The sequence below is a fragment of the Amblyomma mixtum genome, chromosome 7, assembly GCF_055824585.1.
Source record: "Amblyomma mixtum isolate Tamu chromosome 7, ASM5582458v1, whole genome shotgun sequence".
In the NCBI taxonomy this organism is placed as follows: Eukaryota; Metazoa; Arthropoda; class Arachnida; order Ixodida; family Ixodidae; genus Amblyomma; species Amblyomma mixtum.
In genome coordinates this window covers 113145381-113165099 of record NC_143018.1, presented here as the reverse complement: position 1 = coordinate 113165099, position 19719 = coordinate 113145381, and the positions used below count along the sequence as shown (strand labels likewise).

The following is a 19719-nucleotide window of genomic DNA, read 5'->3' as shown; positions in this document are numbered from 1 at the left end:
GCAATTCCTACTTAATGGTCATAGATGGCGGCGAGTCCTCACATACCACTACCAGCGCAGTGGCGCAGCGGTTAAGCGATGCACCACTGCACTGGCAGGTGGCTGTTTCTATCCCAACCACCCATCGGGATTTTGCGACTCATGTTGCTCTTCCCGAGCAACCTCTGGCGCAGATGGCACGACGCTCGTCCGAACTTACCCGAGTTTACCCGACTTACTACCCGAGCTTACCCGAGTAACTCGTGCAAGCTCGGTCAGTAACTCGGGTTGCAAGGCAATGGCACAAGATCGTTTGGTAGCCGAGCACGAGCATACGCGACGTGCCGAGCTGGGCTTCAGTGGTGTTGCTTTCGCAACAAAAGGAATAAAAGGAGCAGGGGGATCTACGGGCCACTGACTACGCGACGAGCGGTTAGGCCTGGCGTTGTATTGCTTTCGCAATGAAACATTCGTGATATCTGAGATTAAGACGCCCAAGTTCGTTATATTCGAAGTCGACACTGAGTTCGTTACATACGAGGTCCAGACACGAAAGTTCGTTATATCCGTGGTTCCCACACTAATGTTCATTATATCCGAGGTAGCACATCCGAGGTAGCATACCAAGTTCGTATAGGTAGCACTCTACGTTTGTTCGTAGCCCGGTGGCTGCTGGCAGACGGCTGTCGCCATTTCCGCTTTCAAAGACCCTTCTAGGGCTAACGCAATAATAATCTAATTTTTTTCTCATCGACACAGAATTACGCACTGGCGAACGACACATGAACGAGCTCTACTGGAAGTGCGTAATTCCGTTTATATGTTGCCACAGTTTTTTGTTTGAGCACCAAGAATAACTGCATCAGTGGCCAGTATGGTCTGGCTCGATGCCGATCCTGAACCAGTGACTTCGAGCGCTGGCCTGGTGTGATCCTGCCTATATATCGCGAAGTTACAATTTCTCAGCAATGTCATCATTATGGCGACTCTGAAGGAGGTCCGACGTCATCAATTTACAGTTGAATAAAAAAATGCCAATAAAATGTCACGCGTCATATGGGCCTTTTATGAATACTAATTACAGACACTGGAGCACTCAGGGCAATATCTGAAGAGTTGGCTTATTATTCGAATGCAAAAATAAAGTTGAAAAATGACAAGAGATCATAAAATGCGTGGTGATAAATACGCGACCACATCGAGTTTTGTCTTCTCGTCGCCGTTGTAGCTCAGAGCGATTTTGTTAAGGCGCTGCTCCTGCGATCGCCAAGCTCGACGGACTCCTGCCGCGGCGTGTTCACCGTTTAAAGGTGAAATGGGAGGAACGGCAGCCGCCATTGCGCACATTCGAATGCCTCGAAAGCAAGTCCCGCTGTTTTAGCCGCGGCACCTTGTAAAGTGCACCTTGTCTGTCTGCGAGATCGTAAATGCTTAAAATTTGAAAACTCCACTGATCTTGAAGGAAGAAGCAATCAGTTAGCTCGAGCCTATTAGGTTTGGTTTATGGTGTGTAACGTCCCAAAGCGACTAAGGCTATGAGAGACGCCGTAGTGGAGGGCTCCGGAAATTTCGACCACCTGGGGTTCTTTAACGTGCACTGACATCACACAGTACACGGGCCTCTCGAATTTCTCCTCCAAGGAAATTCAACCACCGCGGCCGGGATCGAACCCGCGTCTTTCGGGTCAGCAGCCGAGCACCATAACCACTGAGCCACCGCGGGGGCTAGGAGCCTATTAACCCTGCTCAATTCCTCAGACCTTGTTTTCAATGGCTCCAGTTTCTTTAATTGTTTATGCCCTCTTCGGAACTTGCCTGCGCTTTTTTATGCCGCGGTGGCTGAGTGGCTATGGTGCTCGGCTGCTGACCCAAAAGACGCGGGTTCGATCCCGGCCGCGGCGGCTGGAATTTCTTTGGAGGAGAAATTCTAGAGGCCCGTGTACTGTGCGATGTCAGTGCACGTTAAAGAACCCCAGGTGGTCGAAATTTCCGGAGCCCTCCACTACGGCGTCTCTCATAGCCTTAGTCGCTTTGGGACGTTAAACCCCATAAACCAAACCAAACCAAACCTTTTTTATGATGTTGCTTTGCACCTCCAGGCATTGTGGTTTAAGTTAGAAAATAAAACTGTGTTCATTTGTACACTGTACAAAATGCTTTTTTCTTTCATGAAAAGCTTAGACGTAATGAAGGTTCTAAAATCAACGCACTAAGTTACCATGCTAGCTTGCGCATGACGGCCTACACCTAGTAGTTCTTGTGTGTCTGATCAAGATTTTCGTGCACAAAATGACATACACTTTATTGACGAGACGTTTTGGCGCAAGGTGTGAACCTCAGACGGTGAGGGAAGCACCGATCAGTACAAGTTGCGAAACCGCATTCAAATTCATCTTTGACCTTGTTTCTCAAGGGCATATTGTATATTGTATAATATGGCCCAATAAAATACTACTACTACTACTACTACTACTACTACTACTACTACTGCTACTACTACTACTACTACTACTACTACTACTACTACTACTACTGCTACTGCTACTGCTACTGCTACTACTACTACTACTACTACTACTACTGCTGCTGCTGCTGCTGCTGCTGCTGCTGCTGCTACTACTACTACTACTACTACTACTACTACTACTACTACTACTACTACTACTACTACTACTACTACTACTACTACTGCTGCTGCTGCTGCTGCTGCTGCTGCTACTACACTACTACTACTACTACTACTACTACTACTACTACTACTACTACTACTACTACTACTACTACTACTACTACTACTACTACTACTGCTACTACTACTACTACTACTAATACTGCTGCTGCTACTACTACTACTACTACTACTACTACTACTGCTACTACTACTACTACTGCTACTACTGCTACTGCTACTACTACTACTACTACTACCACCTCTACTGCTACTACTACTACTACTACTTCTTCTTCTACGACTACTACTACTACTACTACTTCTTCTTCTTCTACTACTACTACTACCACTACTACTACTACTACTGGTACTACTACTACTATTACTACTGGTACTACTACTACTACTGAACAGTGGATTTATTAGTGAGTCACGGGGACCAACGCACGCAGCGGTCAGGTCGTAGCAAGACGGCAGAACCAGCCGAAGGAAGCAGCTCCAGCACGAGCCTCGCGCCGGAACCACCAGCGATGACGACGAAGTGCGGCACCGCGGAGACGTCCTCTTCTTCTTCTTACAATGGCTCCGGCGAGAAGGAATAGCCATCCTGGCGACTTACGGCGAAGAAACGACAGGCGGGTTGTAATACGGTTTGAGGCGACTAACGTGGACGACCTCGCGACCACGACGGCGGTGGTCAGAGGAAGGTGTAACTGGCTCAATGAGGTAGTTTACAGGAGACGTGCGTTGAATGACGCGATAAGAGCCATGGTACTTGATGGAGAACTTGCTGTCGGCAGGAACCCAAAGCCAAACGAGAGTCAGTGGAGAACATCGGAGCCGGCCTGGCATTGTAGTGCACGTCTTTGCGGTACCCTTGTGCGTCGGAAGTAAAGGTGCGGGCCAGCTGACGGCACTCTTCAGCCTTGTGAGCAAGGTCGGAAATAGTTGTGTATTCAGACGGATCTGGTCGGTAGGGTAAAATGGTGTCGATGGTACAGGATGGTTCACGGCCGTATAAGAGGAAGAAAGGGGAGAAACCTGTCGTCGCTTGATGGGCGGTATTATAGGCAAAAGTCACAAACGGAAGTACCTGATCCCAGTTGGAATGGTCAGACGAAACGTACATTGCGAGTATGTCGCCCAGGGTGCGATTGAAACGCTCCGTGAGGCCGTTTGTTTGCGGATGGTAGGCAGCAGTCGCACGGTGTATGATTTGACATGCTGAGAGGAGCTCTTGAACTACCTCTGACAAAAATACGCGGCCCCTGTCACTGAGGAGCTCCCGAGGTGCGCCGTGACGAAGGACGACGTGGTGTAGAATAAAATAAGCGACGTCACGAGCCGTGGCCGTGGGGAGGGCGGCTGTCTCGGCATAACGGGTCAGGTGATCGACGGCGACGATTATCCATCGGTTACCTTCCGGAGTGCATGGAAGTGGGCCATAAAGGTCGATGCCGATACGGTCGAAGGGGCGAGCGGGGCATGGTAAAGGCTGCAGAGGACCGGCCGAGCGACAAGGTGAATCCTTTCGTTGTTGACAGGCATCGCACGATCGAATGTAGCGGCGGACAAAATTGTACATTCCACGCCAGAAGTAGCGCTGACCAAGCCGGTGATATGTTTTGAGGAGACCAGCGTGAGCACTTTGCGAGTCAGTGTGATGATGGGCACAAACGTCGGAGCGGAGATGGCGTGGGATAACCAGTAACCATTTTCTGCCGTCAGGGTTGTAGTTTCGGCGATAAAGGAGACCGTCCCGGACGGAGAAATGAGAAGCTTGGCGGCGGAGAGCTCGCGGATATGCAGCCATGGTAGGCGCATTGATGACATTGAACAGGGCAGAAATCCAAGGATCTCGGTGCTGCTCGGAAGGCATATTTGAGACTGTGAGAGCGGGCAGAGGAGGGTCTGGTGTGGGAACGGCAGGGACACCAGCGACCGAGAGAGAGCGTCGGCGTCAGAATGCTTGCGGCCCGAGCGGTATACAACACGGATATCATATTCCTGAAGGCGCAAGGCCCAGCGTCCGAGACGGCCCGACGGATCTTTGAGCGTAGCGAGCCAACAGACGGCGTGGTGGTCTGTTATAACGTCGAACCTGCGTCCGTACAGGTAAGGACGGAACTTGGTGATCGCCCAGATGATCGCCAAACAATCTTTTTCGGTAACGGAGTAGTTTGACTCTGCTGTCGTGAGGGCGCGGCTGGCATAAGCGACGACGTATTCAGAAAAACCATGCTTGCGCTGGGCGAGTACCGCACCGAGGCCGACACCACTGGCATCAGTGTGGAGTTCCGTTGGAGCATCGGGATCGTAATGACGAAGTATGGGCGGTGATGTCAAAACTTTGCGGAGCTTCGCGAATGCCTCGTCGCAGGCCGGTGTCCAAGAGGACAAGTTAGCGGGTCCATTCATGAGCTTTGTTAGTGGGGCGATGATTGTAGCAAAATTACGTACAAAACGACGAAAGTAGGAACATATGCCCACGAAGGTGCGCAGCTCTGAGAGAGGCCGGTTTTGGGAAGTCAGCAACGGCGCGCAGCTTCTCAGGATCGGGGAGGACCCCATCTTTACACACGATGTGGCCGAGGATGGTGAGTTGGCGGGCGCCGAAGTGACATTTTTTAAGGTTCAGTTGAAGGCCGGCACGAGCAAGGCAGGTCAGCACCTGGCGGAGACGATGCAGATGGGTGGGAAAATCAGGAGAGAAAACCACGATGTCGTCCAGATAACAAAGACAGGTCTTCCATTTGAGGCCACGCAGCACGTTGTCCATCATTCGTTCAAATGTTGCTGGGGCGTTACAAAGGCCGAATGGCATAACGTTGAATTCGTAAAGCCCATCCGGAGTGATGAAAGCGGTCTTTGGGCGATCAGCTGGAGCCATGGGAACATGCCAATAACCGGAGCGTAGGTCAAGCGAAGAAAAGAATTCGGCGCCTTGCAAACAGTCCAATGCATCGTCAATGCGTGGGAGTGGATACACATCCCGACGTGTGATTTTGTTGAGACGTCGACAATCCACGCAGAAGCGTATAGACCCATCCTTTTTCTTGACAAGGACCACGGGAGACAACCAGGGACTACTTGATTCCCGAACAACACCGCGGTGGATCATGTCGACGACTTGTTCGGCTATGACACGACGCTCTGTAGGTGATACACGGTATGGGCGCTGGTGCAGAGGCGGGTGAGGGCCTGTGTCGATGTGGTGGGAGACAGCCGTCGTCCGGCCCAAAGAGGCTTGCGGCGTGTCGAATGAAGACCAAAAATGGTGCAACAGCTCAAGAAGCTGCTCGCGGTGGCGTGACTCGAGGGAAGTATCAACAGAACAGGCGAGAAGATCAAGCTGATGCGGGTCAGAAGCCACTTTAGTAGGAGTCAACGCATCAACTTCGCAAGCAGATGAACGGTCGGTAGCGTCGAGGTCAAATAGTAAGTCCACAGGCTCAAAACGGCCAACGCACTCTCCACGAAGCACAGTAACGGCGTAAGAAAGTGTATTGAAGACCAGAAGTGTGCTGGCACCATTGCACAAGTCAAGCACGGCGAAGGGCAGTGAGATACGGTGGCGGCAGAAAGCAACGTCGGAAAGTAAGAAGAGAACGGTGGCGTCGGCGGTAGAAGCAGCAGAGAGAGGAACGAGGACAGCGCTAACGGGTGGGATAGCAGTGTCCTGAGCGACATGGAGTTTCGGAACAGCACGAGGACCCACGTCATCAAACGCAGCGGCGGATGGCAGAGCGCATGGCACGGAAAGTTCGACGTGAGGGCGGGCGCAGTCAATCATGGCATGATGATGGGACAGAAAATCCCAGCCGAGAATGACATCATGAGAACAAGGGGTGAGGACAATGAATTCAATAAAATACACGTTGTTCGCAATTACTACTCGGGCGCTGCAGAGAGCTGTGGGCTGGAGATGCTGTGCGGTGGCGGTACGTAGCGACAAACCGGAAACAGGCGTCGTCACCTTGCGAAGAGAGCGGCAGAGTTTTTGGCTGATAACAGATAGGGCGGCACCAGTGTCTGTAAGAGCAAGCGTCGAAACACCTTCCACGATAACGTCAATAACGTTCGCAGGGAAAAGAGGACTTTGACGGTCAGCGGAGTACGCAGTTCGTGCCTCGGGAACTGCGGCGGTTAGTTTCCCTGCTCGGCTGAGGAAAGTCGGCGGCGCATGGGCGAAATGGAGCGGCGACGGGGTGACGGTGAGCGACGAGACGAAGAAGCCTGGTGGTCAGAAGGTTCATGTGGCGGCCCCGGCGGAACTCGGAAGTAGGGCGCCGAATAGGACATGCCCGTATATTCAGGCCCCAACAGTGACATGCGGCGTCGACAATGGCGGGAGACGTGCCCGGGAATGCCGCAAGCAAAGCATATCGGACGGTTGTCCGATGTGAGGTGGGCGGCGCCACTCGACCAGTAGTGCGTGGCGAGCGCATGATGGCCGAAGGATACGCATACGCCGTGGGAGGTGCTGGGCGAGCCACAACTTCGGCGTAGGTGCGAGGCGCCGCCACAATGGGGTGCGGCACGAAAGCGTAAGGATAACTCAGCGGCACAGCACTCGGGGCAGGTGGAGATAGGGCAGCCTCAGAAAGCGCCATCCGGGCAGCGACAGGAGCTGGAGGATGGCCGGAAGGAACAGCGTCCGAGACCTGTCGCTGGATTTCATGTCTGAGCTGCGGCGCCAGAGAACATGATTGTTCGGGTAGAGAGGGTAGGAGAGATAGCTGGCGGCCAACCTCCTCGCGGACAAATTTCTTGATTTCGGCGTTGAGCTAGGAGGAGTCGGCGACCGCGGCCAGTCCAGCGATCGACGCGTCAGTAGGGTGGCGAACCAAAATGCGTTGCTTCCGTAGCTCGTCGCAACTTTCCAAAGTTCGTATACCTTTGCGATGGTGGTCGGACTCCTAGCCACGAGCATGTTGAAGGCGCCATCATCGATGCCCTTCATGACGTGGCAAATTTTATCTTCCTCTGTCATAGATGGGTTCACTCGTTTACATAAATCGACTATGTCCTCGATGTAACTTGTGAAGCTTTCACCGGTCCTCTGCGCTCGCGAACGGAGACGCTGTTCAGCGCGAAGTTTGCGAACGGCAGGGCGGCCGAATACTTCGGCAAACGTAGTTTTGAACACGGACCAGGTGGTGATGTCCGACTCGTGGTTCCGATACCAGAGGTTTGCGACGTCAGTAAGATAGAACACGACGTTGTTAAGCTTAAGAGCGTCGTCCCACTTGTTGTGCCGGCTCACCCGTTCGTAGGCTGACAACCAATCTTCCACATCTTGGTCGTAGCTGCCACTAAAGATAGCAGGGTCGCGTTGACGTGAGGGACCAGAACAGGTGATAGGTGGAAGCAGGTCGCAGGAAGCAGGAAGCAGGATCGGGGGCTGCTGGCTTGGGTCCTCCATGGGAACGGACACCGTGCGACTGTGGAGTTCCAGGGCGACGTCGGGGTTGGGATCGTTGCACCCTCCACCAAGTGAACAGTGAATTTATTAGTGGGTCACGGCGACCAACGCACGCAGCGCTCAGGTCGTAGCAAGACGGCAGAACCAGCCGAAGGAAGCAGCTCCAGCACGAGCCTTGCGCCGGAACCACCAGCGATGACGACGAAGTGTGGCACCGCGGAGACGCCCTCTTCTTCTTCTTACACTACTATTATTTCTACTACTACTACTACTACTACTACTACTGCTACTACTACATGTTTGCACCTGTCTCTGAATTTATGCAGGATATACACACGCGAACGCACCTGATCGAGCCGAGTGATGTAGCCGGCCAGCTCCGGGTCGCAGTCGCGATACCAGTACGTGAGCGCCAGCGCCGTCAGTGACACCGTTGTAATGAAGAACATGAGCATTGTAGCTCCAGCCCACATAACCCTGCACGATAGAAGCAGTGGAAGCATCCAGTATCTGCTACAATTGATGTCAAAATTCTCGTCGCTTTAGAAAGTGGCGCTTCTTCTTTAAGTTGCAAACGATGCGGGTAATGGGCCTTCATAACACGCGGCTGAACAGGTTTGCAGGGCGCTACAGGACCCGAAACACAAAGGAAATTAAAACCAGCGTTGCTTCTTTGCGCGGTTCTCAGCTCTCACCTAAAGACGATGTGATTTGGTTTTCCTCTGAGGTTTTACCATTTACAGCTATGATTACACTATCGGCCACTCGTAGAGTGCTTTTCCTGTGATCAAAGTGCTGGGAATGCCTGAAATACTTAATTTTATTAAGTAACCCAGCTTAACTGCAGCGGAGTTCAGCAACATATTGGACGTAGTCGGTACTTTTCTAATGACTCAAGCCTGAGAGAACACGAGAAGGCTTTATTCTGCTGCAGTTGCAAAAATAAAGAGCAAGAAACTAGAGGGAGCAAATGGGATTTGCATTTGCATGGTTGCACAGAAAACTGCAGAAAACAAACTTCCCAAATTGCCACTGATAAGAACGTGTGGCATGACCAACAAATTGACATAGCTCCATATTTTTTAGCATCCCCCGATCCATACTTGAAAATTTTGAACAATGTAAAGAACTGCTCCGCTTCTGCTACAGAGGCGACGTTACCTCACTTCGTGCTAACCTGCTCCAGCCTTGGGAGGCACGCTAGTGACACCTCGGCATTCAGGGTTACCACCCCAACCGACCACCAGACACTCGAATCTGGACCCGTGGGCCCCAATACCGGGCCTTGTTGGCATTCATAGCCGACACTGGCTGGCATCATCATCGTCACCATCATCATCAGCCTGATTACGCCCACTGCAGGGAAAAGGCCTCTCCAATCTCTCTCCAATTCACCCTGCAGGCAGGGTCATATTATTTTTATTTCCATTTCGGTTGCCCCAACCTACCCTTTGTCCATTGCCAGTGCTGGGGTAATCTGACTGTGCGGCCTGCTCGTGCCCCCCCCCCCCCCCCCCGCCACCGGATACAGGCCGGTGTAGTTTCGTCTACTAGGCTTTGTTCCGGTGCAATGCCAGCAGTGGGGATGGGACGGCCGGGACCCATCCTCTGGGGATGCAAAACCCCATGGGAGTGGCAGCGACTCCCAGGCGGCTGTGAGGGCCAGGCGCGCGCGTGAGGTCCGATGCCTGAGCGGAGGCAGGCCTGGGTTTATACTCAGGTTGGACCCACAAAATCCGGCCCGGAAGGCAAGTCCAAAGAACGAAAGGTTTTCAAATACATGCTACTTCCCTCCGCACGCGGGGGCGTGCAAATCTGGCTACCGACGCGTCGGTTTCTGGTTATGGAGAAACCAGGTCCGCGCGGGGGTTTATAGTAGCCAGGCTCTGAATCCGCGCCTCGGGGAAGCGGCCTTACGGCCGGCCGCAGGGCTGTAATGGCCTTTGCGGGACGCCGGGGGATGGGGGCCTAGTACGACCACGTAAGAGTCTGGTAAAAACCGTCGATGTTGTGGAGTACCGGTGGAGTAGGCCCGGGCCATCTCACCCTAAGCCACGTTCTTGGTTAGTGGCCCGGTCGGCCGGCCTTGAACACTCTCTCCTCAGTAGGAGAAGAGCAAGCTAGGGGAGGAAATAAGTGCATGGTTGGATGGATGGAAGCACATATGGGTCCCCGCGGAGGTGTTAAGTCACGACGCTGAGGGCCGGGGGACCGTTAGGCAGACGACCTAAGCCTCTACTGGCTGGACCACATCACACATACTTCCGGTGTCTGAAAAACCGTGAAAAGGACTCGACGGTGAGTAGCCGTCTGGTCGGAAAAGTCCCCTAGTGTCGTGGAGGGGCCCCAAGAAGCTGCTGACCCCGTGTTAGGTTTTCCTGTCTCCGACGGTCGGAGCCCCCCTGCGTATGGTGGGTGGTCGGGCATCCCGTGAGTGGGGCCCACCATTGGGCAATCTCGATGCTCTCCCTGCCCTGGCCAGGCAGGCCAGCAGTGGAGTCGAGATAATCGAAGGATCTGAACAAAAACCTCGCTGTCCCCATTCCCAACCTTTATCCCCACCCATTACCTACAACTATTCTTCCTATCCAATTGTCCATCCCTTTCCGCTACTTCCCAGGGGAGATCAGGGGTGTCTCCCCGGGCCCGCTCCCCCGGCTGTGGGCCGCTATAGTAGCTTTTCCCTTTTATTTTACTTTTCCGCCTACGGGTGGTGAAATTACAATTTGCCTACGGGCCTATTCTTTTATTTTAGGATTGGGTTAAGCCTGTTGTACGTATGTGGTGCAGGCAAGGGGCTTATTATTTTTATTTCCTTTTCGGTTAGCCCAACCTATTCTTTGTCCTTCGCCAGCTGCACCCACCGTATCCCCGCAAACTTCTTAATCTCATCCGCCCACCTAATTTTCTGCCGCCTCCTGCTACTCTTGCACATGTGCCTATAACCCTTCCTCTTATGCGGAAGGGTATATTTGTGCAATTAAAAATAAAGATAAACCGTGAGCTTAAAAAATACGGTTTAACGTATCGTATTGTCATATTTATTTCAAAGAGTACCCCTGTTACCCGCTTTTTCATGCAAAAATGTGCATATTTCTTTTCAGGTTCTAGGGAAAAATGTACTGTTGGTGGTTTCTTTTTGTGTCATTTCTTTTCATTACAATGTGCTGTTGGCGGTTTTTCATTTGTGTTATTTCTTTTCATTACTGATGTGTGTTGTCACACGGCCTCTTTTAAAACATTTTCTTTATTCTATTTGTTAAACCGTGTATGCGTGAACGCCGCGGTGTTATTCAATAGCCAGTTTTGGCTTAAATTTTTTGAAGTTAATAAAAGTGCAATTGATTAATCTACCACCCATTCCACGGGAGCGTTAAACCCAGTGCTCATACGAGACAGCCCCATCTGATTCACGTGCCCATGAACGGCAAATTGTCGAGAGCCCCAAACCCCGCCCTCCTGGACATCACCTGCAGGATATGAACGCGGTAGCTCTCTGTTACGATATACTAACCCCTTTTTTTCCAGAAGAAAGCATCATACCTATCGCGCTGAAAGAGAGAAGACGCATAGCAAAATTACGAAGCAAGTACTGGCCTGCGTGCACTGTTGATGTTCCTCGCCGCCAGAAATCTCTGAGCGACCATCTGGTCCATGCCTTCCCGCACCATGTGGAAGGGCACAGTGGCGATGGCGTGCGCCCACACGGTCTCGTCGTCTCTAAAGTCGGCGTCCAGTCTGCAGGTACGCGAACAATCGAATAAAAATATAGAATGAGACGCCGGGCTCAGTGCAATAAAACTGCGCAATTTATTAGAATATTTTCGGAACCGATCAACAAGTTTGCTATTCCGGGGTCTTTTAGAAACAGCCGATGCATGGAGCGCAAACAAATGCCAGACGTTTTACAGAGACTGTCAGATTGTAGCCAAGGGGTAATTCCAGCTAAATGAGGAGATAACATAGGCCTACCGTACTGCAACGCACCGTGATTGGTGCGTAACAAAATTATCAATTTCTTTAAGACAGAAATTAAATACCTACCAAGTAGATTTTAAATCTCGTTTTCATGCAAGTTGGTGACCTTCTTGTATGTTCTCTCCATTTGATTTTGATATGTCATGCAGTGACTGTTGTATAAATTGACGACCTCTTAAGTTTTGTTTAGTTAGTTTAGTTTATGGTGTCTAACGTCCTAAAGCGACTCAGGCTATGATACACGCAGTAGTGAAGGGCTCCAGAAATTTCGAGCACCTGGAGTTTTTTAACGTGCACGGACATCGAACAGTACACGGGCCTCTAGAATTTCGCCTCCATCGAAAATTCGACCGCCACGGCTGGGATGGAACCCGCGTCTTTCGGGTCAGCAGCCGAGCACCATAAGCACTGAGCCACCGCGGCGGCCAAATGACGACCTTTTGAATAAAAACGTGAGTTGATAGTCAGCACTGTGTGTGTCCGGTTCTTGCGCTCGTGCGGTACTTTTCGCGCTGAGACTAACCTTAAAATAACCTTACTTTGATCAGAATGATTCATTTTTGCTTGGACAATGTGCTTTTTGGTGCACCAGTTAATGTCATGACCGTAAGACGATAATAACAATTAGCTAATGTAGCTTGTTGTCAAGTTCGCATTTTGTGCGACACACACAATCTCACTTGCCAGCGTCTAGGTCATTCGATAGTCACCATGTACAATGACTGGGGCTCAAGTAAGTTCATGCCTGGTAGAAACATAACTTAACAAGGGGATGGTTCGGGCTAGTGGGTGTGCGTTATGTTCCATAGCGGAGCAAGAACTCAGGGGTCAAACACAAGCGCTAACTTCCACTAAGGCTTTATTTGGTGCACACATAATTTGCACATGAAGAAGAAACGATACGTGTCAGATTAGTCAAGGTAATTTGTGAACAACAACCTTAAAAAGCAAATGCAAACACGTTTCATCGGTTGGCATACTGCCGCGAGGTTGTTTGTTCACAAATTATCTTGACTAATCTGACACGTATCGTTTTTTGAATGAATGAATGAATGAATTTTTCTTCACGTGCAAATTCTGTGTGCACCAAATAAAGCCTTAGTGGAAGTTATCGCTTGTGTTTGACCCCTGAGTTCCTGCTGTGCTATGGCACATAACGCCTGGTAGAAGTGAGTTAAGAACCGCTTTTTTTATATACAGGGTGTTTCACCTAAAACTCTACACAATTTTTAAAAATAGGCTTTTTGAGGTAGAAGAGTGCTTTTCTCGGCACAGCATCGTCAGCGGTCTTGTACATCAAAATACAGCTAAGATGTGCTAGCTATAAGAGTGGTTAACTAATATTTAATAGTTAACTTTTTAACTATTACTGTTAGACTCCTTGATTACTGAGACCCGTGTAGCTCGTTGTGTGTAATATAGATATCAGTTTATCGAATTTTGAAAACGTTGTTACTCTTAAAGAACCCCAGGCGGTCGAAATTTCCAGAGCCCTCCACTACGGCGTCCCTCATAGCCTGAGTCGCTTTGGGACGTTAACCCCCCATAAACCAAACCTTTCCAGTGCATGTAAGTGGCCGAAACGGCCAATATTTGTTTGGCCACAGCATCGAGGGTGTCAGCTTTTTTTGAAACCAGGAAAACTGATATAGCTATTAATTACGCTAGGCTACACGCCTCTCAATAATTAAGGAGTTTAACACTAATAGTTAAAAGTTAACTATTCAGTATTAGTTAAACAGCCTGCAGGATAGCTCGCCTTAGCTTTATTCTTATGTAGAATACCGTTCACAATGCTATGCAGAAAAAAGTGCTATTCTAACTAAAAAATCCTATTTTTTAAAATTGTGTAAAATCTTAGGTGAAATACCTTGTATATAGTATATCACACAACGAGCTTTTTTTTTTTGCAGACAGATTGCAGGGGTCTCTTCGTCTTTGACCCTGAAATTTTTGTGTTCGGTTATGTCTGTTATAGGAAGCAGGTTTTCAAGGCCTATGTACCTTGGCGCTCCGAAGGACGCGGGTTCGATCCCGGTCGCGGCGGTCGCATTTAAATTCTAGAGGCCCGCGTGGTGTGCGATGTCAGTGCACGTTAAGGAACCCCAGGTGGTCGAAATGTCCCAAGCCCTTCACTACGGCGCCCCTCATAGCCTGAGTTGCTTTGGGACGTTAAACCCCAATAAACCGTAAATCAAACCAAGGCCAATGTACCGCGTGAACTCTTTCAGGGCCCAGTGCACAAAGTCTCCCATTTTGCTTCCTGAAGCATGGTTGGCTGTGTGAACTAATCCACAGAGAGCGATCGTGAGCACTACGCTTAGAGAAGCTGGCTTACAGTCGCAGGTGAAATTAAACATCGCGTACGAAAGTACTGCTAAGCTTTGTAGCTGAGCGATCGCTAGATCGTAAAGCACGCGGTAGGTGCTTCGCGAGTGTACGTTTCTCCTAAATTCAGTATATTGCGTAATAACAACCTTGATAATATGAACAAAACCAAAGCTTCAGTTTACAATCCGGGGAAGTTAAGCTATTTTGGGCATTGACAATGTTGACATCACGGAGTGGTGGTGCACATGTACAGCTGGAAATTTCGAACAAATGATAAAAACCACACGGATAACTAATCTTTATCTATGATCAGTTACGATCAGTTGAGTTCAGCAGAATGAAGAAAATAAGCCCCTAGCAATATTGCCGATTAACTCCGTTTTGCGACAGCCTGCTATTCCATAAAATTAGAAAACAGAACCTGAGGAGGGGGTTTGTGTTGCGTTCTGAAGAGCGTGAAACAAGCGCAAGAAAGATAGAGGGAAAACCTGAGAAAGCGCTATCTCACGTCTTGCTCCCTTCGTGCGAATCTTGCATCTGCGCAGATCAGTCCACCAAATGTATGTCTCGTCACTTCATACAACTTATGGGCGCCATAGATTGTGATTTCTAACCACCTGTACACATTCTGTTCCTCTAACTGAGGTTCCCCGGCTTTGAGTTTTGCGCATTACTTTGCTTGTGCTGACTATTATTATTTTTTATTTCCCCTCAAATACTCTCGTATTTCCAGTATGAACCATGCATCTTCTTGTTCAATTCTGTACTTATATTTTTATTAGACAGTTTTAGTATAGCGTTTGCGTTTTTTGCGTACGCAACACGCAAGATGTTTGCGTACGCTAAATTCAAAGCGCGAACAACACTTTTAGGTGAGCGTTTGCGGACCGTTCCGCAATAGCCGCTAAGTAGACATACAACATCCAAGTTCAGCCCCGTTTGGGTAAGTACCTAGCGCCACCACACGTCGAAAAAAAAAATTGAGATCGTTTTGATCCAAGTGCTAAAAATGGCCGTTGCCATGACGACAGTGTACAAAACCTGTCGTTAGGCTTACGGGCTTGAAAACAGACTGCTATCTCAAAAGTACCGGCAAGTTATCGCACATAGCATTGCGTCCCAGTGAAACGACAGAAAGCGGAAGTGAATACCACCATTTATTGCCAGTTGAGCGCCGAATAACTCAATGACGAGGTATTTTAGAACCGAAGCGGGCAAACAGGGCGCCGCCATGTTGTCTCCGCAAGCCCCGCAAAGACGCTACGCTATTTCCAGAAAATTGCGTGCGTACGCTAAACGCTAAGCTTCTTTTAGCGTTCTGCGCATGCGCATTCTACATGCGCTATTTTATTGCGTAGGCAAAGGTTTTGCGTACGCTATACTAAAACTGTCTATTTATTTATTTATTTATTTATTTATTTATTTATTTATTTATTTATTTATTTATTCATTTATTTATGTATTTATTTATTCATTAATTCATTCAAAATACCTTACAGGCCCATTGGGCATCGTGTAACGTAGACGTAAAAATAGTGTGCAGTGCATTAATAACCAAGGGAAACAAAAGGGAAACACACGATCATAATAAAAAAATAAATCAACAATACAGTTATGTCTATTCGAGAACTACTACTAATCTGCTATATAACCTTTTTGTTATCCTGGAAAGTTTTGATCCGCACGTGCGTACAGGAAAGGCATAGTTTATACACTTTTCTTTCCTGGAATAGCGGAAAGCGGATGTCCTTCCGCGTTTGTTTTAGTTCAGCTTTACGCACACTGCAGCGTCCCGCGGAACCTGGAGTTGTAGCAGGGAATAGAAGCACCTTTGGCGCACGGTGTTGAAAAACAAAAACGGTTATTCCGCACATGTTTCCGTGCAGCGTACGGTCGCTTGCTGCGCCGTGTGCAATTTCTGAACACAGTCGTACGTAGGTAAGTCAGCGCACATGCTCTGGTAGTGTGCCTTTACCGTGGATCGCATCCCGATTATAATCATGGGAGTCATGCTTTCGAATGATTTTTTCACAACCTGATCTCCTATACTTACCGTAATGGTTCAAAGGCGAAGGTGTTCTGCATCTTTTCATTACGAGATCGAGGGATGGAATCCCGGCCGCGGAGGTTATATTTTTGTGGGACCAAAACCCAAAACGGCACGTGGGCTGTGTGACGTCAGTGAATACTAAAAAGCCACGGGTGGTTAAAAAAAAAACTAAAAACCTTGAACTGCTGCGCTTTCTAGCATGTGCGCAGGTTTGGAAAACCAAATCACACATACTACTCCGCGTTTGCCTTTTGGCTGTTTTTTTTTCTGTTATGCCTTGGTTTTCAGAGGTAGCGCTGCGATTTCATTTATTCCATCCTCAGGGAATTCCAGAAACATGTTAAGGTACGGATGCACGTGGTTAACAAACGCAAAAAAAAAAGAAGACTAACCGAGGAGCGGTACATTGATACACCTTCGAAGACAACTTAAGCAATAAGTGAAACCTCTGAAATGTGAAGCACTTTGGGGGTTTCTTGTCACACCTGACTACTTGTCCCGGTCAACCAAGAATATTGTTACCGGTATGTTACGGTATTACCGTTACGGTAAGTCTATACTGGCGGCTGCTCTGAGATGGCCAGCACTCAGCTCCGACTCCAAGGGCCCAGCTACCCACTGTCAACGTCGTCGTCGTCCAGCGCACCGCCACTTCTTCGTTCACGATTCGTTCACTTATTGAGCAACCAGTTCACCGGTAACACTACCCCCCTCGGCTGAAGGCAACGTCCCGGTGCGTGTTAGGCGTGCGATGTCGAGGGTGGGTGATAGGGCTTGAGGCGAGCCACATGAACGACTTCGGATGTCAGTGGAGCGGACGGGGACTTTGGGTGGAGCGGTGTGATCTCGTACGTTACGTCGGTCACTGCCCGCAATACACGATAAGGACCTGTGTAGCACGGCAGAAGTTTTTCACATAACCCCACACGACGGGATGGGAGCCACAGCCAGACGAGAGATCCGGCAGGGTAGCGCACATAACGATGCAGGCCATCGTAGCGGTGTTTTTGAGCCTCTTGAGAGGCGGAGAGCTTGTCACGAGCAACCTGGCGGGCGGCGTCTGCTCGGGCGATAGCGTCTCGCGCATATGTAGTGACAGGGCCGGCTGTGGGCAGCAGAGTGTCGAAGGGCAGTAAGGGGTCTCGTCCAAAGTGAAGATAGAAGGGCGAGTAACCACCGGTATCCTGGCGCGAAGAGTTGTACGCGAAGGTGACAAAGGGCAAGCTGATGTCCCAGCCCCGGTGGTCGTCGGATACATACATGGCGAGCATGTCTGTCAGCGTGCGGTTGAGACGCTCCATAAGACCGTTCGTCTGAGGTTGATAAGCCGTCGTGAACTTGTGACGAACGGAGCACGAACAAAAGGTTTCGTCAACAACTCGGGAGAGGAAGCAGCGGCCACGGTCGGTAAGGAGTTGACGGGGAGCGCCATGGTGTAATATGACGTCGTGCAGAAGGAAGTCAGCGACGTCAGTGGCGCAGCTGGTTGGAATGGCGCGAGTGATCACGTACCGCTTGGCATCGCGTTGTGCACGTACCGCGTTGTGCATGGCATCGGTTGAACGCAGTTCAAGCGTTGTGATTTGCGCTTGGAATCATTGCCGTAAAAAATGAAAAGCCATTGAACACATACAAGGCAATCGCTAACCTTAATAGGTAGTCCCTGGTGCTGATATCGCTCAGAGGCCTGAGCGGCGTGGACAAGTGCGCCGAGTCGTATACGATCTTAGCGATGATGACAAATGGTGCAGAGAACAGCACCACGCCCTGGACGCAGTCAGCCCACACGACTCCTCGCAGTCCACCCTGCAATGGGGATTATATGCACCGTAAACTTCGTTGCAAATGCATCTGATCAAGTTCTAAGACTAGAAGAGAGGGCTTCCTAATGCCCTTCTTTTTTCTGGACATCTTTTCTATGTCTCAGAAAAAAAGAAGGGCATAACGAAAGAATATAAAAGGAAGAAAAGGTGAAAAAATTAGCTGAGGTTTAGCTCTCATTAAACCGGACAAGTTGCGTAAGCAAGCAGCAACTGTTTTGCCCGAGGCGAACGCGCGTATTTATTCTCCGTTTCCCTCCCGCTTCCTCTCTCCACATTCCGACACATGCGTCGAGAGCGCGCGACTAGGCGCGCGGCGGCGGCGCAGCGATGGTCGTGCCGCCTGGTGGAGCGCGGCTAAAACGGTTGCTATGGCAACGGCGCTTCATCTGTTTGACCTCGGCCACCGCCGGGAGCTACGCGACGGCTCGAAACCTGGCGCAGTATTGCTTACGCAATAAAAAAAAAATTCAAGGATGCACACTTCATGCAATAATTCCATGCTCTCAGCACTACTCATCTCCAATCTGGAAATTACACCGCAATTTCCTTACAAGGCCAACGTGAGAAGTAAAATGATTGGTTTGTGTTAGGATGTCATCTGTTCTTGCATTTTCTACCCTAAAGTACAGCGAGCACTGCATAAGAAAGAACAATCTATTTGTTCTGGTAGCGCTGTTTAAAAAGTGTAAAAGGCAGAGCAGAGTTTTCCTGTGCTTTTGTGTCTTCGGACAGATTTATTAACCCGACTGCGATAAAGGCCCCGTTGTCCAGGAAATCCGGTCTCGGCTTTGTCGTCGTTGTGAGCGAAAAATCATGCGCCTGGCTCTGACAGGTGATCCCCAGAGAGCAACGTAGGAGGCAGGTGGGCCACATGGGTCACGTGACCTAGCGGGGTCATCAAAACCTGCCCACTGGGTAGTAAGCAAACTGCCGACCGTGGCAGGTGACACTTAAATCAATGATTGGTCGCTCGGGAAGAGCAACGTTAGTCGCACAAGGCCCACCACTTCGAGCACCTGCCATCGCAGTGTCGCATCTGTACACCGCTGCACCACTGCACCAGGAGGGGTAGTCGGACTCCGAGAGGTCTATGAATGTACCGCGTGTTCCGTATTTATCTGTCCCTGTTACGAAAAATTCCGCTGCGCAATCTACTGAACTATATGGACTCAAAACGCCGACTACAAGGAACCTTATGATGGTCTTCGTCTTTCGATAAGTAATTTAACATCTAAAATTGCCTGCATTTTCGGGAATCCGCGAAAAACTGCATTAAGCTGCGGCAGAACTTTTCGTCCAGGCAAGCAAAGAATCCAGTTTGACAGACTGCGCCATCTGGCGAGTGGTGTTAATTTCAAGGAGCAGACGACACGCACTCCGACCCAAGCCGTGACATCGGTTGCCTCACCGCTCGCCAGATGGCGCAGCCTGTCAAAGTGGCTTCTTTGCTCGCCTGACGAAA

The 19719-nt window shown here is 49.8% G+C and overlaps 1 protein-coding gene across 1 annotated transcript in view; it reads right to left on the bottom strand.

The window, feature by feature from the left end:
* Positions 1–19719, bottom strand: part of LOC149337246 (putative sodium-dependent multivitamin transporter) — a 62143-nt gene that overhangs the window by 14068 nt on the left and 28356 nt on the right. The window contains exons 6-8 of the mRNA XM_089554847.1: positions 18083–18240; positions 11673–11813; positions 8423–8552 (exon numbers count right to left, since the gene is read on the bottom strand). Of these exons, the coding sequence (XP_089410973.1) occupies positions 8423–8552; positions 11673–11813; positions 18083–18240 (429 nt within the window). The remainder of the gene's footprint in view (positions 1–8422; positions 8553–11672; positions 11814–18082; positions 18241–19719) is intronic.